Below are 25,696 nucleotides of genomic sequence, written 5' to 3'. Positions count from 1 at the left end.
GTTATGACCAACCTAGACAGCATATTAAAAAACAGAGACATTACTTTGCCAACAAAGGTGTGTCTAGTCAAGGCTATGGTTTTTCCAGTAGTCATGTATGGATATGAGAGTTGGACTATAAAGAAAGCTGAGCGCCGAAGAATTGATGCTTTTGAACTGTGGTGTTGGAGAAGACTCTTGAGAGTCCCTTGGCCTGAAGGAGATCTAACCCATCCATCCTAAAGGAAATCAGTCCTAAATATTCATTGAAAGGACTGATGCTGAAGCTGAAACTCCAATACTTTGGCCACCTAATGTGAAGAACTGACTCATTTGAAAAGACCCTGATGCTGGGAGGGATTGGGGGCAGGAGGAGAAGGGGATGACAGAGGATGAGATGGTTGGATGGCATCACCAACTCGATGGACATGAGTTTGAGTAAACTCTGGGAGTTGGTGATGGACTGGGAGGCCCTTTGTGCTGCAGTCCATGGGGTCACAAAGAATCGGACACGACCGAGCAGCTGAACTGAACTAAACTGAACTGAGCAACTGAGCACAAGCCAATAGATTAGTATGGAATTCCTAGGTGAGATAAAAGCACTAAAACAATGCCCCTTTGGTTTTTATATAGAAATAACATTTAGAAAAAAAATTTAATATTTCTTGGATCTAGGGAACATAGTCCAAAGGGACATAAAATAAGATAAAATTTCCTAAGCGATAGGTTCCATCATTAACAGATGTACAAATTCTTTTCTACTTCAGAACAGATGTACCTTTTTATATAAATATTTTAAACTGTTTATCATCAGAAACAACTGCTACAAATAGGTTTCCTAGCTATGTGTGACTAGGCAATTGAGTTTATTAGTCTCAGAAAACTGTCAAATTCAGGTCTAATCTTTCATGTCAGTTTTTTTTTTTTTTCTTCTCAGGTTAAATACTGTATTTTTTGAGTTCATATTTTTACTATTATAAATTTATATAATAAATAAAATGGCAAAACTTTAAAATTGCTTCATAAACTACATGGGAGTAACCACTGAAGTGTGTGTGCGTGTTTTGTCAGTCATGTCCGACTCTTTGCGACCCCATGAACTGTGACCTGCCAGGCTCCTCTGTCCACGTGATTCTCCAGGCAAGAATACTAGAGTGGATTGCTGTTTCCTTCTCCAGGGGATCTTCCCCACCCAGGGATTGAACCCGGGTCTCCTGCATTGCTGGCAGAGGCTTTACCGTCTGAGCTACTAGGGAAGGCCAACTACTGAAGGCCTAAAGGTGTAGTTTAGGTGACTGAGTGAAGGTTCTCAGGCAACACTTGATGGGAATTTCAAAAAAATGCGTATTTCTACTGCTGAAGTTTGATATCATTTTGCTGTTTCATAGAACACCCATCTATTTTACTGGTCAATCTCTTTAATAGTCTCAGGGAAAACTTCTCAAATGACTTTTCTGTGAAGGAATTTGCATGAGAATGTTCTTATTTTACCATCAACACTGTAATTTTATCATATGTAAACAGTTTCAACTCACATTCTCCATGAACAAATTTCTTCATCTAACTCTCAATAAAATACACTATCATGATAATTCCTATATCGTTACAAATTTATATTGGACCAATAAGTATTCAAGAGTATTCAAAATATTTTTAACCAAAAATTATCATTCTGAAATGAATTTAATGAATAATCATGGCTAATGCAATCTTGGTACACCATTAAAAAAAATTCCTTTCTATGCACTTTTATTTTTAAAAAATTCAAGATTATCTGATATTAAAAAGAGAGCACTGGATGATTTTGGGGTATGTAACATGTATATATATTTGTGTGAAGATAAAAATTTAACCTTAAAAAATTTGATGCTAAAAATGGATATCTCATATTAATCTCATATAGTTTTGATGGCATGGTACCCTAATTTGAGAAACACAGCTATAAACATTTAGGTTTTTTTTTTCTCACTATGTTCTTTCAACTAATCCAAAGACACTACAGTTAAAGCACATCCATATTATTTGAGATTATCAGTTTCCTATGTAGTTTTTTTCCCCACCTAATTTTGTTTAGAGTCCTGGGAAGAGCACCTATTATGCAAGAAATCAGTTTTGTTCTCTTTAAACTCACTTATCAGTTCCACCTGTAATCTCAAGAAAGTCAGTTAGCTTTCAGGAGACTTAATTGTTACCATCTAGAAATATAATTGCGGAGATAAGGCGATGGCATCCCACTCCAGAACTCTGGCCTGGAAAATCCCATGGACAGAGGAGCCTGGTAGGCTGCAGTCCATGGGGTCACGAAGAGTCGGACACGACTGAGCGACTTCACTTTCACTTTTCACTTTCATGCATTGGAGAAGGAAATGGAAACCCACTCCAGTGTTCTTGCCTGGAGAATCCCAGGGATGGGGGAGCCTGGTGGGCTGCCGTCTATGGGGTCGCACAGAGTCGGACACGACTGAAGTGACTTAGCAGCAGCAGCAGCAGCAGCAGAAATATAGTTGATGACTAAACCATGCCATCCCCTGGACTATTGACAGAATCAAATGAAGTAACATATAAAGTTATTAGAAATAGAATGTGTATGTGCTAAGTAGCTTCAGTCTTATCTGACTCTTTGCGACCCCATGGACTTAGCCTGCCAGGCTCCTCTGTCCATGGGATTCTCCAGAAAGAATACTGGAGTGGGTTGCCATGCCCTCCTCCAGGGGATCTTCCCTACCCAGTGATCGAACCTGTATCTCTTATGTCTCCTGCATTGGCAGGCAGGTTCTTTACCACTAGTGCCACCTGGGAAGCCTTATAAATTTTATTTACCACAGCTTACTACTAAATAAGTAAAAAAAAAAAAAAAATATATATATGAGCCCAAAAGGCAGTAAACTAGTAAGATAGATACAAGGGAAAAACAAATATACAGATTTACGGTTCTGTGGAAACTGACTTATGGCAGACTCTTGAAATCCTACAAAAGAGATGTTAGATAGGGATTAAAATAAGAGGCAACTTTAGAGTTTCTCATCTTTTTCTCTTTTATCCTTCCTCATAGTTTAGAACTTGGCTATAAGAATGAAAACCTGCTCTCCTCCAAGTCCAATCTTCAAATTTTCAGAATTCATCTACAAGGTCAGCAAGTGTTAGGCAAAATTTCATCAAAAGCACTCAATTGCATACAAACAAGAATTCCAGGCTCCATGGCTTTTAATACAATAAGTAATTCTTATATTTTCTTATGGAGGCTTCTTACAAAATTTAGCCAAATTAGAGCAAATGGAGTTAAAAAAAATAGGGAAATATAGATGGACTGCTGCTGCTGCTGCTGCTAAGTCGCTTCAGTCGTGTCCGACTCTGTGCGACCCCATAGACAGCAGCCCACCAAGCTCCCCCATCCCTGGGATTCTCCAGGCAAGAACACTGGAGTGGGTTTCCATTTCCTTCTCCAATGCATGAAAGTGAAAAGTGAAAGTGAAGTCGCTCAGTCGTGTTCAACTCTTAGCAACCCCATGGACTGCAGCCTAGCAGGCTCCTCCGTCCATGGGATTTTCTAGGCAAGAGTACTGGAGTGGGGTGCCATCATCTTCTCTGATAGATGGACTAGTCTTATGTATAAGTACTATGCCAGCAAAATGGCATTCCAGGTTTTGATCCCCATCTTCCCCTAAAAGCCAGCTTTTTTTTTTTTTTTGGATTTATTGTAAAAGCTATCATATGTGTGTCTTCAGTCACTCAGGCATATCCTGTTCTTTTTGACCCCTTGGGCTGTAGCCCTCCAGGCTCTTCTGTCCATGGGATATTCCAGGCAAGAATACTGGAGTGGGTTCCATTTCCTACTCCAGGGGATTTTTCCTGACTCAGAAATCAAACCTGAGTCTCCAGCATTGGCAGGCTGATTCTTTACCACTGTGCCACTTGGGAAGCTCCTCTAAAAGCTGTCCTATCTGCAATTAAAAACTAGCAGTTTTAAAAATCAATTTCGTTCAGATTAGTTCTTACAATTACATTTTTTTTAATGGAAGACCTTTTTTGGAAAATGCCAGTTTAATTTACATTTCCCTTTGAATGTGCTGTCCTAATTTAAGGAAAGTTGGAGGTCATAACTGTTAGTTCCTCTAACTCCTGTTTTTTTATTTGGTTTTTCTTGGGAGCATTCATTTCTGAAGGTATCAACAGTTAAGCTAAGGCAAAAGAAAACTTTGACCCATGTTTGTGGAATTCAGCAATCCATGAGATGACACCTGGTGTGAAGAGCTGACTCATTGGAAAAGACCCTGATGCTGGCAAAGATTGAAAGCAGGAGGAGAAGGGGACAACTGAGGATGAGATGGTTGGATGGCATCACCAACTCACTAGACATGAGTTTGAGCAAACTCTGGAAGATAGTGAAGGACAGGGAAGTATGGCGTGCTGCAGTCCATGGTCACAGGGAGTTGGACATGACTGAGCAACTGAACAATAAGATGACAATTTGCAAAGTCCTAAAAAAATAAAATAAAAAAATTTTAATGATAAAAGAGCCCAGGGATCTGCATTCCTGTCCCATACTCTGTTTCTCAGTTTTGAGGAGAAACCAGGTAGAAAGCCATTGAACTATGTTTTGAAACATTTGAGCATGAGGAATCTTGTCTCATCTTACTAGGTTAGGTGTGCAAGCTCAGTTGTGTTAGTCTCTTTACAACCCCATGAACTGTAGCCCACCAGGCTCCTCTGTCCATGGAATTCTCTAGGTAAGAATACTGGAGTGGGTGCCATTTCCTACTCCAGGGCATCTTCCCAACTTGGGGATTAAACCTGCATCTCCTGCATTAGCAGGTGGATTCTCATCACTGGTGCCACCTGGGAAAATGAAAAATAAACAAGAAGGAATGCTGGGGACACTGGGGATTTCTGGCACCATGTCTGCATACTTTGTCAGCTAAGGGACTCTGACTCCTGTGTTTGTGATGTGAGGCCTGGGAGCACTCTTTTGGAATGTCATCAACATTTTCAGCAGCTTCATGCTTGTACTTCTTGGGACAGTCATTGTGCCTGTACTACCCAATGACCCCTCATTATTAAGATTGTTCCTTCTAGAGCCCAGAGTTCAGAGAACAAGCTCCAGGCTGTTCTCTGTGAAGGGGTGGCCCATGGTGAGAACAAGAATGGACAACCGAATCCATGATGGCTTTGCATGAAGGACCCTGTCCAGTAGCAATAAAGGCCACTAGTTAAGTCAATTAGACGGTCTCTCTCTGGAATTTATATGAGAGAATACTGGCCAATAGGCAAAGAGAAGTAGTATTTGCTAGGTAGAGATAAGCAGAAGAGAAGACCTTCATTTTCAATAGAAACTGGCCAGGCATATCTGTTTCTGGAGTTTGTTAGGTGACTGTGTGAGTCCACATAAACTCTTCTCCCCAAAGATACCAGATAGAATCTAGTTCTTGCTATCAAAATATCCCACTGATGCAAATAAGTGGGTATTTTGAAGTCTGGGGTTCTGTTTTGCTTCAAGCTGCCTACAGTTTTAGCTGAAGAGCAGGAGATCTTATACTTACTAAACCAAAGAATCTGCGTGGCAGGCCAAATGGATTATCTGGGAAGACATGGAAAATGTCTTCTCATATTTCTGGTGGAGGAAATAGGTAAAGTGAAAAGCAGGATCTGCATTTAGGAGGGAAGGTAGGCCGGGAAATTTATGCTTGATGATCCCGGTCTGGCCTGTGAAATAGGTTGCCTGTTTCTAAAGGACAGCTCGCCTGAGGTTTGAGAGTGACTGAAAATTCTGAAACAACCCATTTGGATGGCACTTTAATGGATGGTTGCCTTTGTTGCCTAGCAGTGGGCTCGGCAGAGATATTACATGAGAGTATCAATTTGCAGGGACTGAGTTGTGATACTTTGCTGATTCTATTCAGCAGAATGTTCGCAGCTGTAAGGGGAGTAAAACAAAAAATAGTAAGGGAAGCAGAGAGAGGAGTTGGCAATGAGGTAAAAAACCTTTGTGGCCAGTAAACCAATTTTATTTTCATTTTTCTCTAAATGCTATTCATTGTAATATGATTTTTTAATGTCACACATCCTCTGAAGCTCTTGTGATCATTTCTTAACCTAGAATGTGAATACCCAAGAGTGAAGCAGGATTCTGTATTGTTCATGAATAGAGTACTCCCTGAGAGACACGGGAAAAGCCATTTATTTCTTTCAAGTCTCGAAGAGGGTCAAGAGGGGCAACCTCTTAATGCTAATACTGTAGTCAGGATGCGGGCACTTAAGGTACCCACACATGCTGTGTCTCAGATGGCTTAGTCCTCATTCATGACCCAGATCTCTGAGTTTAGTAGTGGTGGTGGGAGAGGGTTGATTTTCATTTTAGTTTTATCTGTATTTTAGTAGAGATATCAGAATAAAAAGTGGCATAAAATACTTCTAGCTTGTTAGAACAAAGAGAACAAGGGGTTTAAATATACCAGGGCTCTCATAAGTATACCCAAGTTAATGACACTCATTGAGGCCCCAAGAGCATTGCTGGATCCATTACTGAACTTGGTTTTCTTTTTGGTAAATTATGTGCTCTATCATCGACACTTCAATTTTTTTCCTTAAGTTTTGACATTCATATAATTTCAGAAAACATAGCTTAAGATAATATTATTTATCCAGACAAGTAAACGAGCACACAGAAGTTTTTAAGGCTTCCTATTGTTTTCAATTCACCACCCTGTTTTTATAAATTCACTCTATATGTTAAGCATTAACAGAAGACTATTGTACAATTTCCTTTAAAATTTTAAATGTATAAATAATAGAGAGTTTAAGTAACTTCTTAACTGGTAAAGACACATAGTAACATTCAATTCAAGGCTTCTTGAACCTTGATAATAGGTTCCTCAAAGTGCTGGATGGAAAGTGTGACAGGAAAGACCCTAAACATTTGATCTACAGATAATGACCAAGGAACTTACAGGAGAGTTGAAAAGATAATCTTAAAGCATATTAAATCACATGTAAAAAATAAAGGTACATAATTGAGATTTTAGGACAAAAGATACTACTGAGACAGGCTCTTAGAAATTAATGGGAGCGTGAGTCTCCTGGAGATTTCTCTGAGAAGAAAAGTAGAAAAAAATACAGGTTCAAGGCATCTGGTAACGTGCCAAAAGTGGGAAGGCAGGAGGTATTCTTGGCATCTGTAATCAAGTTATCCCATTGGGATCTCCCAGGCCAACCACTGTATCAGCGTGTGTGTGTACTTTAGTCATGTCCGACTCTCTGTGACCCCATGGACTGTAGTCCGCCAGGCTCCTCTGTCCATGGGATTTTCCAGGCGAGAATAGTGGAGTGGGTTGCCATTCCCTTCTCCACAGGCTCTTTTCAACCCAGTCAAACTGCCATTTCTGATATCTCTTGCATGGCCAGGTGGGTTCTTTACCACTAGCACCACCATCCTGAACCAAACACTTGGGGGACACCAGATGGTGGCACAGTACAGAGCTAGAATAATAATTCTGGGAAGGCCCTCGGTCTGCCAAGGCTCGGGGTATTCAGGAATGAAGATAGGTGCCCAGGAAAGGTTACAGTATCATCCTGCAGCCAGCATGGGCTCCGAAGAACCTCAAAAAACTGTGATCTGAATTATGAAGCAGCACAACTCCAGTGGCCCTCACATGCGAGGGGAACATCTGAGCACAGTAGAACTTAAAACCCCACACTACGGGGCATGAGCCCCTGGATTTGAATCATGGCTTTGTCTCCTGTTGGCTGTATCCTTTGTCAAATCATTTTCTTTCTCTGGGGTCCCAATTTCCTGATCTAAAAATGTAGAGAAAAGTGATACTGCCTCATAGACTTGTCATGATGATTAAACAAGTTACTGTATGAAAAGTACTTAGAACAAGGTTTGACATGTAAGAAGCACTGTATTAAATATTGGCCATTATTATATGAATTTTATACACGATGTTTCATGTTAAAATTGTATTTTCTTTGAAGATAAACTTTTTGATATATTTTAAGGGACTAGAGCTTGTTTCACATTCAGATACTTTTGGAATTGGAAATAAGTCCTCTGTTTACTTGGGAGAAACTGATTAAATCAACCAGCAGATTAACTTAGGTGATATACTAAATAGTATATAATTCAGTAATAAATTAGGCATATCATGAAATAGTACACGTTCTGTAGAGTTATAGAAGACTAGTCTGTATTAAAATAATCTGAAGAGGCTTTGTGGATGACGTCCAGAGTCTCAAGAGATGGATAGGAGTAAAAGTTAGATCAGACACCCTCCTCTTTTCTAGTAATTTTATGACTCTTAGGGAGCCATTTTTGATGAGGCTGTACACACAAGTTAAAAAGACAAAGCAGGAATGAATACATGCATGCTCAGTGGTATCCGACTCTTTGTGACTCCATGGACTGTAGCCCACCAGGCTCCTCTGTTCATGGGATTTCCCAGGCAATAGTACTGGAATGGGTGTCCATGCCCTCCTCCAGAGAATCTTGCTAACCCAGGGGAAGACTGAACTGGCATCTCCTCCATCTCTTGCATTGGTGGATTCTTTATCACTGAACCACCAGGGAAGACCTGCAGGACTGAAAGCATATTGCCAAACTGATCTACCATGACAAGAATTCATTTGGGAATAACAGATGTGGTGTGGATAAACCTCAATAAAGACAATCAAGTTATAAGGTCCTCAAAAGTAAGAGGTAGGAAATGGCGAGTCAAAGACAATTACTGAACAGAATAATAATGTGCTGTGGTTTAGATGACCAGATGCGTTTTAAGTCTCCCAAGGAGAACAAGTTCTTGACTATAAAGTTGTAGAAAAAACTTAATTAACCGAATGTACCACATAACATCTGAAAGTGAGAAAATTAGCCTGGCAGAGAGATGCAGGCAGATAATGAGATCTAACTCACTGCCAGAAATCTACTGGCTTCAGATCCACTTCCTTTGTTTGGTCAGGTCCTCTCAATGGGAAGGGGAGATGAGTCGACATAGGCAAGCTCTCCCATCTCTACAATTCCATCCCTCACAGATCTGAGTGTGCCAGATGAAGTTGGAGGATGTGGAGGGATGAGACTCTGGCAGACAAAGCTTATTTACCTTTTTTCTATGGTCTCATCCTGAAAGAACATTCTTCATCTAATATATAGTTTTTCCCTTTGTTCTAAATGGTAGCAGGCACTATCTGTGGACTGCAGCCTATAACTGCATTGTTCAAGCATGACACATAAAATGCAGGTTGGAGCACAATCATGTTTTCAATCTCCACCTTTTCTGGCCCTCTCTTCATTCCTCCCCTATCCTACCCTGTCTCACTGACATGCCAATCGTTGTGCCTGCCCTGCTGCAGCCCACTTTAAAGAAGGGCATCCAAGTCAGATCCTGATGGAATAGCCTGAGGGGACTATTTTTGGTACCAGGTGAACCTTGGATGGAGTTAACTGTAGCAAGGTCAGAAGCTTAAGTGAAAGGCTGATTCCTATTCATGAGGTCCCCAGACCTGCCCTCAACACAAATCTGGAAGGACCTTCCAGGCCTTGTGATAGACCTTCTGTTCTTCCTGAGGCAGGCAGTTAGCCAGTCCTTCCTTGGGATTTCTCATTAGTCCCTGCCCCCACTAATCGAGGCAACTTGAGAGTCCCTCATCCTTGAAACTGAGGATCTGAAACACCTCTTTAAGTCTTCAAGCTAGTGTCTTTTGCCACAGTCAACTGTCAACTAATATTTGTAGTTTTCTAAGTGGCACATAGAAGTGAACTCCTTATTGCCAAATTCAGACTTAAATTGAAGAAAGTGGGGGAAACCACTAAACCATTCAGGTATGACCCAAATAGAATCCGTTATGATTGTACAGTGGAAGTGAGAAATAGATTTAAGGGACTAGATCTGACAGAGTGCCTGATGACTATGGATGGAGGTTCATGACATTGTACAGGAGACAGTGATCAAGACCATCCCCAAGAAAAAGGAATGTAAAAAAGCAAAATGGCTGTCTGGGGAGACCATACAAATAGCTGTTGAAAGAAGAGAAGCAAAAAGCAAAGGAGAAAAGGAAAGATATACCCATTTGAATGCAGAGTTCCAAAGAATAGCAAGGAGAGATAAGAAAGCCTTCCTCAGTGATCAGTGCAAAGAAATAGAGGAAAACAACAGAATGGGAAAGACTACAGATTTCTTCAAGAAAATTAAAGCTACCAAGGGAACATTTCATGCAAAAATGGGCTCAATAAAGGACAGAAATGGTATGGACCTGACAGAAGCAGAAGAAATTAACAAGAGGTGGAAAGAATACACAGAACTGTACAAAAAAGATCTTCACTACCCAGTTAATCACGATGGTGTGATCACTCACCTAGAGTGAGACACCCTGGAATGTGAAGTCAAGTGAGCCTTAGGAAGCATCACTACAAACAAAGTTAATAGAGGTCTAGTGGAGGTGATGGAATTCCAGTTGAGCTATTTCAAATTCAAAAAGAAGATGCTGTGAAAGTACTTCAATCAATATGCCAGCAAATTTGGAAAACTCAGCAGTGGCCACAGGACTGGGAAAGGTCAGTTTTCATTCCAATTCCAAAGGCAATACCAAAGAATGCTCAAACTACCACACAATTGCACTCATCTCACATGCTAGTCAAGTAATGCTCAAAATTCTGCAAGCCAGACTTCAGCAATACATGAACCATGAACTTCCAGATGTTCAAGCTGGTTTTAGAAAAGGCAGAGGAACCAGAGATCAAATTGCCAGCATCCACTGGATCATTGAAAAAGCCAGAGAATTCCAGAAAAACATCTATTTCTGCTTTATTGACTATGCTAAAGCCTTTCACTGTGTGAGTCACAATAAACTGTGGAAAATTCTGAAAGAGATGGGAATACCAGACCACCTGACATGCCTCTTAAGAAACCTGTATGCAGGTCAGAAAGCAACAGTTAGAACTGGACATGGAACAACAGACTGGCTCCAAATAGGAAAAGGAGTACACGAAGGATGTATATTGTCACCCTGCTTATTTAACTTATATGCAGAGTACATCATGAGAAATGCTGGGCTGGAGGAAGCATAAGCTGGAATCAAGATTGCCAGGAGAAATATCAATAACCTCAGATATGCAGATGACACCACCCTTATAGCAGAAAGTGAAGAAGAACTAAAGAGCCTCTTGATGAAAGTGAAAGAGGAGAGTGAAAAAGTTGGCTTAAAACTCAGCATTCAGTCCCGGTCCCATCACTTCATGGCAAATAGATGGGGAAACAGTGGAAACAGTGGCTGACTTTATTTTTCTGGGCTCCAAAATCACTGCAGATGGTGACTGCAGCCATAAAATTAAAAGATGCTTACTCTTTGGAAGGAAAGTTATGACCAACCTAGACAGCATATTAAAAAGCAGAGACATTACTTTGCCAACAAAGGTCCATCTAGTCAAGTCTATGGTTTTTCCAGCAGTCATGTATGGATGTGAGAGTTGGACTATAAAGAAAGCTGAGCACCGAAGAATTGATGCTTTTGAACTGTGGTGTTGGAGAAGACTCTTGAGAGTCCCTTGGACTGCAAGGAGATCCAACCCGTCCATCCTAAAGGAAATCAGTCCTGGGTGTTCATTGGAAGGAATGATGTTGAAGCTGAAACTCCAATACTTTGGCCACCTGATGTAAAGAGCTGACTCACTGGAAAAGACCCTGATGCTGGGAAAGGTTGAGGGCAGGAGGAGAAGGTGACAACAGAGGATGAGATGGTTGGATGGTATCACCGACTCAATGGACATGAGTTTGGTTGGACTCCGGGAGTTGGTGATGGACAGGGAGGCCTGGCATGCTATGGACCATGGGGTTGCAAGAGTCGGACATGACTGAGCGACTGAACTGAACTGAACTGAAGTTTCACTAGTGGTGGAGAACCCGACTGCCAATGCTGGAGACATAAGAAATGTGGGTTCAATCCCTGGGTCTGGAAGATCCCCTGGAGGAGGGCATGGCAACCCACTCCAGTATTCTTGCCTGGAGAATCCCATGGACAGAGGAGCCAGGTGGGTGACAGTATATAGGGTTTCTAAGGGTTGGACATGACTAAAGCAACTCAGCATGCAAGTAGATATACACCATTGCTTCTTTCAGAGGTAATTTTACTATTAAAGGGCATTTCTGTTGTTGTTCAGTTACTCAGTCATATCTGACTCTGCAACCCCATGGATTGCAGCAGGTCAGGCCTCCCTGTCCTTCACTATCTCTTGGAGTTTGCTCAAACTCTTGTCCATTGAGTCGGTGATGCCATCGAACCATCTCATCCTCTTTTGTCCCCTTCTTCTCTTGCCTTCAATCCTTCCCAACATCGGGGTCTTTTCCAATGAGCTGGCTCTTCACATTAGGTCGCCAAATTTTCGGGGCTTCAAATTCAGCATTAGTTCTTCCAATGAATATTCAGGGTTAAGACTGAAAAAACCAGACCTACATAAAGAATCACTAATGGTAGAATTTCAGAAACAAACCAAATAGCAGGAAGGTATATTTTTGACAGGGCCTCTGCCTGGAGTTCCTTAATCATATCATATAGTTTCCAATGTTGAATGCTGAAAAAAACCCTAGAGCATGGGATCAAAGTCTTAGCTTTGGGCCCTAGTCCTAGCTCTATTTCTTACTACTTCTTTAAATCATGGGCAAGCCCTTAATTCTTTGGATCTCAGTTTTCTGATTTGCATATTTATTGTCAGAATAAATAAATAAATAAACAATAAGGGCTCTTCTAGCTCTAATATTCTGTCATATTTCTACTATTCAACCACAAGAGCAGCCTATCCATTAAAGTTCATGAAACAGAGATTCCTTGCAAAAGTGAAATTCTCTGAGTGTTTAGAACATACATTCCCATGAACTCCCCCTAATCCCTTGGAATGGAGAGAGATTCTACAGTATACATTCTGGGAAAAGGAGAGAAAAATAATACCTGTGTGGGAAAGATTTTACTATCAGTGGTGGGAATGCAAACTAGTACAGCCACTGTGGAGAACAGTGTGGAGATTCCTTAAAAAACTGGAAATAGAACTGCCTTATGATCCAGCAATCCCACTGCTGGGCATACACACTGAGGAAACCAGAAGGGAAAGAGACACGTGTACCCCAATGTTCATCGCAGCACTGTTTATAATAGCCAGGACATGGAAGCAACCTAGATGTCCATCAGCAGATGAATGGATAAGGAAGCTGTGGTACATATATACACAATGGAGTATTACTCAGCCATTAAAAAGAATACATTTGAATCAGTTCTAATGAGGTGGATGAAACTGGAGCCTATTATACAGAGTGAAGTAAGCCAGAAAGAAAAACACCAATACAGTATACTAATGCATATATATGGAATTTAGAAAGATGGTAACAATAACCCTATGTACGAGACAGCAAAAGAGACACTGATGTATAGAACAGTCTTATGGACTCTGTTAGAGAGGGAGAGGGTGGGAAGATTTGGGAGAACGGCATTGAAACATGTATAATATCATGTAAGAAACGAGTTGCCAGTCCAGGTTCGATGCACGATACTGGATGCTTGGGGCTGGTGCACTGGGATGACCTAGAGGGATGGTATGGGGAGGGAGGAGGGAGGAGGGTTCAGGATGGGGAACACGTGTATACCTGTGGCAGATTCACTTCGATATTTGGCAAAACTAATACAATATTGTAAAGTTAAAAATAAAATAAAATTAAAAAAAATAAAATAAAAAGACAGAACATACATCCATTAAAAAAGTATAATTTGTGTTTACTAATTGCAAGTTGAAAATATTGGAACGATTAAAAATTAGACTCAAATAAGATTCAATATTGGGCTTCCCAGGAAGTTCAGTGGTAAAGGATCTCTCTGCCAATGCAGAGAATGCAGGAGATGCAGGTTTGATCCCTGGGTTGGGAAGAACCCTTGGAGGAGGAAATGGCAACCCACTCCAGTGTTCTTTCCAAGAAAATCTCATGGACAGAGGAGACTGGTGGGCTATACAGTCCATGGGATTACAGAGTTGGACACGACAGAGTGACTGAATATACACACAAGACTCAATATTAAGAAATTACAGGAAAGAGCACTGTATTTCTCTACATAAAATGTTTACTAGGGTAATGATTACAGCTAATGTTTATGGAGCATCTAAAATCTGCTAGCACTTTTTCTATCCTTTCAAAAATTAAAGTTCAGAAGATTTTTGTATTATAAAATGAACCACCCCCTTGACAGATTTGAAATCTAACTGATAATCAGCATATTGTGCCCAGACTCTTATCTTCTTGTTCACTAGTGCTTTCCCAGACAGGCTTAATAAAAGCTAGATTAACAACAGAAGATAGTCACCAAATATTCCAACATTTGTATTGTCTTAGAGATGAAAGTAGTGAGTCCATATTCCATCATAAATCTTTTTCCAAATTGTTTTTCAGGACATAGTTCAAGTAGAACAACCAATTTATTTCTGTCAGCTCTCTGACCTCTTTACTGAGTAATGTGTTACATGTAGAGGCTGGTTAGCAAACAATAGCTTTTGCTACAGAAACGCTGACTAAGGCCTCCTGCTCGACAGTCTGCATTGCTGCTTTTCTGTCCCTGTGGAAAAGACACAAGCTTGTTGTGGAAATGACAGCTTTATACCCATGACTGTTCACCCTAAGATCATCACAAATGTCAGATGTGTCTGTACACAAGAATACATGCACACTCATACATTCACAGCTAGTCTTACTTGGTAAAATGACTTGTTGCTTCCAGGTCTGTATCTTGTGGACGAAGATTATTATACACATATTTCAGGTCTTGGATTCCGCTTAGCTCGGGCAATCCTGCATGTAACATCTTAGCAAAACAAAAACACACAAACAAAACAAACAAAAAAATCTCAATAAATGTAAATAAAATCTCCATTCTTGTCTTCTGTAGAAGAGGCATGTTCAGCAAAAGAAAACAGAAATAATAAGAGCTCTAGTGTCCGAATTTCTGGATCCATGATTTAAAATCTAAATGATCTGGAATTTTCTCCTTTTTAAAGTGGATGTAAAAATACCCAACATGTTCTGGGAGAATCAACTAGTAATGATTAAGAAAGAGCTATACATATAAATTATAACACAAAAATTATATCACAATATCTATTTTTAAGAAGAAAAACTTAATCCCTCCAAACATGTAAGTGAAGCATCCAGGTCAAATGGTGTGTAAGGAAAGAAAAAAACTCATCTTTCTGTTGCTTAATCTTATGCCCCATTCCTTTGCTTTTTAATCTTGTGTTCTTTCATGAATCAATGACTCTTACTATAAGAACATATTTTTCCCTAGTTAAGTGGTGACTGAATTTATTAAAAAATATTAAAACAATGAAACAAAGATTAAACCATACAAAGTTTCAGGTATTTTTTTGCCAAACTTTGGGAAAATGCTCTGTTTAAATTATAGTGCATATTGAAGGGGTAATACTCTCTTTAGTTATAGGCAAACATCTTAGAAAAAAAATAGATCTTTGAGATAAATGTGAGCTCTGAGAAAAAAAGAATGTCATCAGTATCTCATGACTAAAATAAATTACTTCCTGCTCTGGAATAGAGGAAGGGAAGTTAAGAACAGTTGTGGGAAGTTAAGAACAATGCTGTTGATCCTAAAAATAAAGAAAAGACTGAAGAACTTCCTGAAGGTCCAGTGGTTAAGGCGTTGCCTTCCAGTGAAGGGGGTGCAGGTTTGATCCCTGGTTAGGAAGATAATTGGAGAAGGCAATGGCACCCCACTCCAGTACTTTTTTTTTTTTTTTTTTTTCCCACTCCAGTACTCTTGCCTGGAAAATCCCATGGATGGAGAAGCCTGGTAGGCTGCAGTCCATGGGGTCGCTAAGAGTCAGACACAATTGAGCATCTTCACTTTCACGCATTGGAGAAGGAAATGGCAACCCACTCCAGTGTTCTTGCCTGGAGAATCCCAGGGACGCGGAGCCTGGTGGGCTGCCGTCTATGGGGTTGCACAGAGTCGGACACGACTGAAGTGACTTAGCAGCAGCAGCAGTAGGAAGATAATATCCCATATGCCTTGTGGCCACAATACTAAAGCATAAAACAGGAACAATACTGTAACACATTCAATAAAGACTTTAAAAAGGGTCCACATTAAAAAAAAAAATCTAAAAAAAAAAAAAAAAGAATAAACTGAGTGTGGCTATGGAGGATGGCTGAAGTTGTGACTGACTTGATGAAGTTCAAGTGGAAAAAAATGGATTTGAAACTATTTTCCCTTCCTACTCTTTACACATAGGCTGAGGGACCAGCATAAATAGCTGGACAGAGGAGAGCAAGGTATCTTCCATTTGTTCACAGACAGAGATCCAAGACAGATTTCAGGAACACTGGGTATCCTGTGGGTGAGTGACAAGAGATGGGGCTGGAAAGGCTAAGAATGTGGGATGTTTTAGCAATAGGAAATATTCTGTATGCTATGCTATGCTATGCTAAGTCACTTCAGTCATGTCCGACTCTGTGTGACCCCATAGACGGCAGCCACCAGGCTCCCCCGTCCCTGGGATTCTCCAGGCAAGAACACTGGAGTGGGTTGCCATTTCCTTCTCCAATGCATGAAAGTGAAAAGTGAAAGCGAAGTCATTCAGTCATGTCTGACTCTTAGCGACCCCATGGACTGCAGCCTACCAGGCTCCTCCATCCATGGGATTTTCCAGGCAAGAATACTGGAGTGGGGTGCCATTGCCTTTTCCAAAATATTCTGTACTTTATCCTAAAGGCAAAGAAAGCTCCTTTCATGTTTATATATGAGTATAAAAAGAATGAATTGTGTTTGAGAAAGATCATCATGGTTACATGTGAAAAATAAAGTGGGGCCAAATAAGAGGCTAGATTGGAGACTGCTGAGGAATGAAGAAAAGCTACTAGAGTTTAATTATACCTGCTGCTGCTACTGCTGCTAAGTCGCTTCAGTCGTGTCCGACTCTGTGCGACCCCATAGACAGCAGCCCACCAGGCTCCCCGTCCCTGGGATTCTCCAGGCAAGAATACTGGAGTGGGCCGCCATTTCCTTCTCCAATGCATGAAAGTGAAAAGTGAAAGAAGTCGCTCAGTCATGTGCGACTCTTAGCGACCTCATGGATTGCAGCCTACCAGGCTCCTCCATCCATGGGATTTTCCAGGCAAGAGTACTGGAGTGGGGTTCCATTGCCTTCTCCGTTAAATATACCTAGGGGATAGAATTGAGAAAACTGGGTGGTTGACTGGATATATTTGGCAGACTGGGTGGGGCCTAAAGCATAAATACAGATTTGGGGGTTATTAGCATACAGATATTGGAGAAGGAAATGGCAACCCATTCCAGTGTTCTTGCCTGGACAATCCCAGGGACGGGGGAGCCTGGTGGGCTACCGTCTATGGGGTCGCACAGAATCAGACATGACTGAAGCAACTTAGCAGCAGCAGCAGCAGCAGCAGCAGCAGCATACAGATAGTAATTGAAACCATGGGAATGGATTAGGTTGTCCTGGGAAGTTGTTAGCTGTCTTTCCCTGTGGATGACCGAGCATCTTAAATTCATGATATCTAAAGTTGAGCAAATTTTCTTCTATAACTCTCCCTCCTGCTTCTTATTTCATATTTCACTGCCACCATTGTCCAAATAACAAGAAGTGAACGTGTTAGTCACTCAGTCGAGTCTCTTTGTGACTCCAAGGACTGTAGCCCATCAGGCTCCTCTGTCCATGGCATTCTCCAGGAAAGAATACTGGAGTGGGAAGCCATTCCGCTCTCCAGGGGATCTTCCTGACCCAGAGCTCAAACCCAGGTCTCCCACATTGCAGGAAGATTCTTTACTGTCTGAGACACCAGGGAAGCCCATAGTAACAAGAAATTCATATCTTGTTTGAGTTTCTCTTCTTCCTGATTCCCAATGACAATCCTCCATTGCAATTATTGTTCCAGCTCAGCTCCCCATCTTCATTTGCTTAGATAACTTGAATAGCTTTTTTTTCTGGCTCTTCAATCCTTATCTAATTACATAATTTCTAAGTTATCTGTCTAAAATCCAAGCTACATGGATTTTAGTATGATGGTACTTCCTTTATCAAAAACAAAGACACTCCTCGGTTCTCAGATGGCTATATCTCAGGTGGCTATATAAGTCCAAAATTTTCATCCTGGTCATAAATGACTCTTAATCTAACTGTGATATAACACTTCAACCTTGCTGTCTACATAGGCCTCCACCTGTGCCACAGACTGGGTGTACTTGGTCACCTCCATTTCTAACACATGTCATGCCCATGGTCTTTAAGCCTTCACACATACTTATGATTTTTTTTTCAGTTAGGATTCCTTTCCTCTCTTCCCTTGTCTGTTGAAATTCTTTTTGAAGGCTCATGTCAAATAATTCTTCCTCCTTGAAAGCACGACAGATGCTCTTGATAAGATTTCTTAATTTGCTTTCTTTGTACAGTAATCCTATATTGGCTACAGCTCTTTCAAAGAACTTATTGCTGCCTAGCTTTAACTATGTTTTGTTTGAGTGTATGTTTGTCACATTAGATTTTAAGTTCTTTGAGAATAGAAATTAAGTTTTTAGTCCATGTTGAATTGTCTATATTGCATAACATGGTGCTTTGTAGTTAGAACTTAATGAATGTCTGAATTAATGAATGCATGAGTGAATGAAAAAATATCTGACCCTGTGAGGCATTGAAAGCCTACAGATAGAACTTCAGTCCCAACTAATAAACTTAAAATCAACCATAGGGAGATACATTGCAGAGCAACTAAAACCTAGATTAGGTTCTATCAGTTCTGTACTTAAGAGTTCCAGAGACATGTGTGCACTTATTGTGCCAGTGTCCCCCTTTAACACACTATGACTGACTGTTTGCTATGAACACCTAAAGCTGAATTCCTTTCTAGTTTCTCTGAATATTCTGCTTTCACACATGCTCCTTTAGGACTATGTCAAACATTTCCTTGGGAAGTAGACCTTATACTTACCCTTCCCACACACACACACACACACACACACACACACACACACACACACCACCAGTGGTCTGCCAAGTATAGATGACTTCAGATCCAAATTCTCTCCCTTTCATGTGGCTGATTAAAGGAAGCAAGTGCTAACTTTGCCCCTGTTGATGGGCTTAATACCTTAGAAAGACGGCTTTTAGTGTTGCAACTCTGCACGTGAGAGTAAGGACGGTCTCAAACGTGGGTGCACTTAGCCAGGTCTGTTCACTGGCCCACAGAGATGTGGTTCAAGTGCCTGCCAGCTTAGATTACATGGGTCAAAACTGTAGGGCTTCCCCGGTGGGCTCAGTGGTAAAGAATCTGCCTACAATGCAGAAGATGTGGGTTAGATTGCAGGGTTGGGAAGATCTACTGGAGCAAGAAATGGCAACCCACTCCAGTATTCTTGCCTGGGAAATCCCATGGAAAGAGGAACCTGGCAGGCTAAAGTTCACGGGGCCACAAGAATTGGACATGACTTAGTGACTAAATCATCAACAATAACCTTAATTGGGGCAATAAGAAAGAGAAAGGGTGGCTAGTACAGATAAACAGATAAGTTCCTTCTTAAAACATGGGAACATTAAAATTTTTTTTTTAATTCTGTTTTTCTCTTACTGAGTCCAAATCTGTCTTGATAGTTATGCTTCAGAAAGCAGACACACTTTGCCACCACGTAGAGAAGTTAGAAAGATTTCTGCTGGGAAATATTGGATATAAAAATGGGTGTGATAAACATTTTAAACTGGGTGAATGGTCCCTATGTTCTTTGGGAGCCTTCCATAATGACTGCTATTGATTTTTTAATAAGAGAAAAGCTGATGAAATACAGGCTTTTATGTTAGTGAATCCAGCCAGCAACACTCTTGGGTCTCTACAGATGTTTTGCTTTTAAGCAAGATGGGAATTTCATGGATTATTTTTCCCCAGCTTTTCCCAGGAGTAAACAAAAAGGACTGTGAATATCTGGAAATGGGCTGTTCTCTACCAAGGATGAGCAATGAACTCCACAGCAGACACCAAATGTTTGTGTCTTATAATCCTTTGTTATTGACCATTCATGGAGGGCAGAATTTATGACTCATGTCAAGTACTTCTCAAGTCGTAACTAGGTTATGGCACAGTAGATTAAGTTCTTTTTGAGTAAGTTAACACAGAAAGAGTCATTTGAGAGAGAGTTGAGGGAAATATAGATTATACACAGAGGTAGAAAGTAACCCAAAAGGAGTCCATGTGTAGGCCAGAATTGGAATGGAAAAAAAAAATAGCTTGGGGTGAAGAGAATGGGATTGATATGTACACACTACTATATATAAAATAGCAAAGGGAACTCTACCTAATACTCTGTGGTGACCTAGACAGGAAGGAAATCCAAAAAAGAGCGAAAAGTCAGTGTTAGTCGTTCAGTTGTGTCCAACTCTTTGCAACCCCATGGACTGCAGCCCACTAGGTTCCTCTGTCCATGAGATTCTCCAGGCAAGAATATTGGAGTGAGTTCTATTCCCTTCCCCAGGGATCTTTTTGACCCAGGGATCGAACCCCAGTCTCCCACATTGCAGGCACATTCTTTACCATTTGAGCCACCAGAGACGCCCACTAAAAATGTCAACAGAGTGTATATATGTATATAGATAGCCGATTCACTTTGCTATACGGCAGAAGCCAATACAACATTGTGAATCAACTATACTACAATTAAGAAACAAACAAAAAATCCCCAGAGGTTGGCACTGGTACTGCAGTTCTTCTGACAAAGGATACTTCTTTTTCCAATAGACTATAAACTCCATGGGGACAGAAATTCTGTTCATCCCTTTACAGATATATCTCCAGAGCCTAGCACAGTGACATAGATGCAGCCAATATTCAACAAATATTTGTTGAGTGATAGAATAGATAACTAAATGCTGTAAAACAATCTTCTGTAAATTTAAATTTGGTCTTTATTTTATAAGAAGCTCTACCAGAGAAGATATGGTCTTGAAACCTTTACTGATGCTTTATTTACCTACAGAACCCCATAAGAAAGAAATGTGAAGAGCAGAGAATCAAGAGGTAAGTAATCAGAAACAGAGATATAACATTGCTGTTTTACACATGTGTGTGGGGTCACAAAAGAGCCGGAGACGACTTAGTGACTAAATAACAACTACGTTCATTTGTCTAATTGGTCTGTTTCCCAGGTGGGACTCAGTGGTAAAGAATCAGCCTGCCAATGCAGGAGACATGGGTTTGATCCTTGGGTCAGGAAGATCCCCTGGAGCAGGAAATGGAAACCCACTCCAGTATTCTTCCCTGTAAAATTCCATGAACAAAGGAGCCTGGCACCAGGGCTACCGTCCATGGGGTCACAGAGTTGAACACGACTGAGCACACATGCACACACTAATTGGCCCACATTGCATCTGATCTCTGTTTTAATTTCTGTAAAAGTCTAAATCTCAGATTATAAGATTAATCTGAATTAGTATCATTCACTGCCAATTTTTCTTCCTTAGCCTAAAAGTCACAGTTGAATAATTAAAACAGGGAATTTTTTTGCAAATACTATTTACTAGAATCCTTCAATGTCTGATTTCAATGTTATTTTATGAAAAATTATTTGACTACCTGAATAAAATATCACATATCTACTTCTTTAGATGAAATAACATTGTATATACTCTTTAATGACTATTTAATATATTATGACCCACATGCTAAAAGTTTTCTTTTTAGGTAAGTGGAAATGATTATTAAACAAAAGAAAAAAGCCCACCAATACCTTTTAGAATCTTTTTTTTTTTTTTTCTTCAAAAGGCTGTTCTTTCACATTATTTTAACATGCTTGTCATTCAGCATAATTTTACTATCAGCTAAGAAGCAGTATAAAATGATATTTGTCCTTTTCTGCTTTGGGTTTATTTTTGAAATGTCTGTGACTGGTGGAAGCAGTTGTTAGAATATGTTACTCTCAGTCTTAGTAGGCAGTTACTTACACGTTTTAGACATTTAGAAATGCTGGATACCTAATTTGCTTGTGTACATGAATTTTGTCTTCCTTACTAAATTGAAAAATTTAAGACTGACAAGATCTAATATGTTAATGTATTCTCCATAGTTTCTGGCATTTAGTAAGTACTCAAGAGTTTATGGATTCATGAGCTAAACCCCACTAGAGTGTAAACATTGATATCATCTGGATTTTTACTATGAAATGGATTCAAGGTCATAGACTCAGTCCTTGTAGAGTTCTACCTGTGGCTTGAATACAATGAATTATAAACCATCTCATGATTATAATATGACCTAATATAATTGGGAGATAGAGTAAAATTCTACCAGTATGAATCACTGGCTATTAGTGGAAAGTCAGTTTGACTCTGGAGATGGACAGAACCGTATATATCCAGTTTACATGTGAAGTAACCAAAATGTCTTTCTATATGAAGGACTACATGTTTATAGAATATTTAGAAATCCATATTTTCAAGACAGAGAGGAAAGAAGTAAGGTCCATATGTTGTTTGAAAAGTGAAACAAGAATCAAAATCCAATCTTCACTGCAAGAAGGTCAACATTTATTTAGTACTATGCAATAGAACTAAATTAATAGAACTAAACATCTGCTTTGATGGAAATATTTTATATTTGTGCTGCCCAATATGGTATACCACTAGCTAGATGTGGCTGGTGAGTGAAATGTGAAATTTCAAGTGAAATGTGGTCAGTGAGACTAAGGAACTGAATTTTAAATTTTATTCAATGCTAATTAAATTTAAATAACCAAGTGATTAGGGGATACTTTTTGGACAATGCTCTTATAGGTTAACAAGGATCTAGTGTAATAATTGGATCCTACTATAGGACAGGTACTGTGCTGTTTATATTAATTATCTAATAGGGCTATTATGAAATGTAAATCAATTAGTACGCATAAGGCACTTAGCATAAATGCTTATGCAAAATATACAGCATTAGGTCATTTATTTATCAGTCCTACAAGGTAGATGCTATTACTTTTATTTAGCAGATGAGGAAACAAGAGTCTGACTGGAGTAAGTAACATATGCTGAGAAATATAGCCAGTAAGAGGCCAACTTAGAATTCAAACCCAGGAATTCAAACCTACCCTTAACAGCATCTAGTAGAACTGTCATCTCATGGCGCTAAACCAAGTTTTTAAAATTTATTTATTTTTAATTGAAGGATGGGGAAACAATGGAAACAGTAAGAGACTTTGTTTTGGGGGGCTCCAAAATCACTGTAGATGGTGACTGCAGCCATCAAATTAAAAGATGCTTGCTCCTTGGAAGAAAAACTATGACCAACCTTGACAGCTTATTAAAAAGCAGAGACATTATTTTGCCAACAAAGGTCCATCTAGTCAAAGCTATTGTTTTTCCAGTAGTCATGTATGGATATGAGAGTTGGACTATAAAGAAAGCTGAGCACCGAAGAATTGATGCTTTTGAACTGTGGTGTTGGAAAAGACTCTTAAGAGTCCCCTGGACTGCAGGGAGATCCAACCAGTCCATTCTAAAGGAAATCAGTCCTGAATACTCATTGGAAGGACTGATGCTGAAGCTGAAACTCCAATACTTTGGCTACCTGATGCAGAGAGCCAATTCATTAGGAAAGACCCTCATGCTGGGAAAAATTGAAGGTGGGAGCAGAAGGGGATGACAGCGGATGAGATGGCTGGATGGCATCACCAACTCAATGGACATGAGTTTGAGTGAGCTCCAGGAGTTGGTGATGGACAGAGAAAATTGGTGTGCTGCAGTCAGAATTGAAAGATAATTGCTTTACAGAATTTTGTTGCTTTTTGCCAAACTTCAAAATGAATCAGTCACAGGTATACATATATCCCATGTGAACCTTCCTCCCATCTCTCTCCCCATCCCACCCCTCTAGGTTGATACAGAGCCCTGTTTGAGTTTCCTGAGACGTATAGAAAATTCCCGTTAGCTATCTATTTTACACATGGTAATGTAAGTTCCCATGTTACTCTCTCCATACAGCTCACCCTAAACCAAAAATTTCTGATGATTGTACTGATTCCAACACCATGCTGATTTACAAAAGATGTATGTATCTCCTACAATTTGCTGCAGTTATTAGCATGTATGTATGTGCCCATAGGAATCACCACATTTCCCTTCCAGGAGATGTTTCTATCAGATCCCTCTCCTCTCACCCTGACATTTGGTTGGTCCACTGGACAGTGGAATGAAACATTAAAAATTCCTCTGTTGGCCAACAGAGAGCACCCAGGACTATGATGCATAGACTCAAATGTGCTGCTCTAGAGTCGAGTTGCTAGCAAGTCATCTTACATTTTTGACTCTCAGTTTCTTCTGGAAAATAAGCAAGTGATCAAAGGGGTTGGGAGGGAAACCAGGAAAAATCCTTGCTTGTTCTACATCATTGGGTTGCCATAATGTGAAAATGGGATAATATTTTTAAAATACTTTAAAAAAAATCCTAAAGCATTGTGCAACTGATATAATATTCTAGATTACTGTCCTTCATCTTTAATCAAAATGTACTGAAATAACCCCTGAATATATCAATATTATTGTGAAGAGAAAGGTTTGAGACGATGACTGTGAATTAATGTTATGAACTGTTAAGAAACGTATTGAAAAGATGTACAATGGTACTTTTAGTTGGTTCATTCCATTCCGTTTTGAATAGCTCTTTGGGGAACTCCAAACCATTAGCAAAGATAGACGACGGAAAGAGAGAAATAAGTGAAGCTTATTATTTTTGTTAATTCCCCAAGGGACTTACCATTTCTAGCAGGTTCAAGAGCAGCCGGCTGTGTCTTCTGACAATATTATAAGCTCGACAGCAAAGCTCCACAAAATCTTGGAAATGCTGTGGGTTTTTCCCACCCTCTGTAATAAAGTACTCCATCTCTGAAGTAAAAATAAAAGGGGCTCGGTCCCTATAAGCAAAAAAAGGAAAAAAAAAAAAAAAGAAAGAAAAGCAAGAACAACCATAAGCAGGAAGAGAAATGGTTGAAAAAATCAAATTAGGCAATTACAACAACTTATTTCCATTTGAAAATTTTTGTTATTTTTCTCTCCACTCTAATGGATGAACCTCCTTCATTGTAGGATGGTTATAAAAGCTTGCTAATTATAGGTTTTGAATAATGTAACTGAGCTGTAACAGAGAAGGAAGGGCAAGTTATTTTACAAAGTTGACCTATACGGTCTCAAATAGTAATTTCAAGTTATTTTTGATGTGACTATTATCCATTAAAGTTAATATAGGGAATGTGATTTTACAGAAAATACATTTATTGCTAAAGTATGAAATGATAGAACAGATCATGTTTTTAACCTCATGGTACTTTTTCTTTTTTTTAATGGTCTTCCCTGATGGCTCAGATGGTAAAAAATCTGCCTGCAATGAGAGAGACTCAGGGTCAATCCCTGGATTGGGAAGATACCCTGGAGAAGAAAGTGAAGTCGCCCAGTCGTGTCCGACTCTTTGCGACCCCATGGACTGTAGCACACTAGGCTCCTCCATCCATGGAATTTTCTAGGCAAGAGTACTGGAGTGGGTTGCTATTTCCTTCTCTAGTGGATCTTCCCAACCTAGGGACTGAACCTGGGTTTCCTGCATTGTGGGCAGATGCTTTACCGTCTGAGCCACCAGGGAATCCCAAGGGAATGGCAACCCACTCCAGTATTCTTGCCTGGAAAATTCCATGGACAGAGGAGCCTAGC

General features: G+C 39.9%; 1 protein-coding gene across 1 annotated transcript in view; it reads right to left on the bottom strand.

Moving 5' to 3' along the window:
- Positions 1-25,696, bottom strand: part of PIK3C2G (phosphatidylinositol-4-phosphate 3-kinase catalytic subunit type 2 gamma) — a 474,611-nt gene that overhangs the window by 105,469 nt on the left and 343,446 nt on the right. Inside the window, exons 25-26 of the mRNA XM_070370044.1 lie at positions 24,750-24,906; positions 14,693-14,802 (exon numbers count right to left, since the gene is read on the bottom strand). Coding sequence (XP_070226145.1) covers positions 14,693-14,802; positions 24,750-24,906 — 267 coding nt within the window. The remainder of the gene's footprint in view (positions 1-14,692; positions 14,803-24,749; positions 24,907-25,696) is intronic.

The sequence above is a fragment of the Bos mutus genome, chromosome 5 (assembly GCF_027580195.1).
Source record: "Bos mutus isolate GX-2022 chromosome 5, NWIPB_WYAK_1.1, whole genome shotgun sequence".
Classification (NCBI taxonomy): domain Eukaryota; kingdom Metazoa; phylum Chordata; class Mammalia; order Artiodactyla; family Bovidae; genus Bos; species Bos mutus.
Note: the sequence above shows the minus strand (reverse complement) of the source record. Positions and strands in the feature narration are given on the sequence as shown.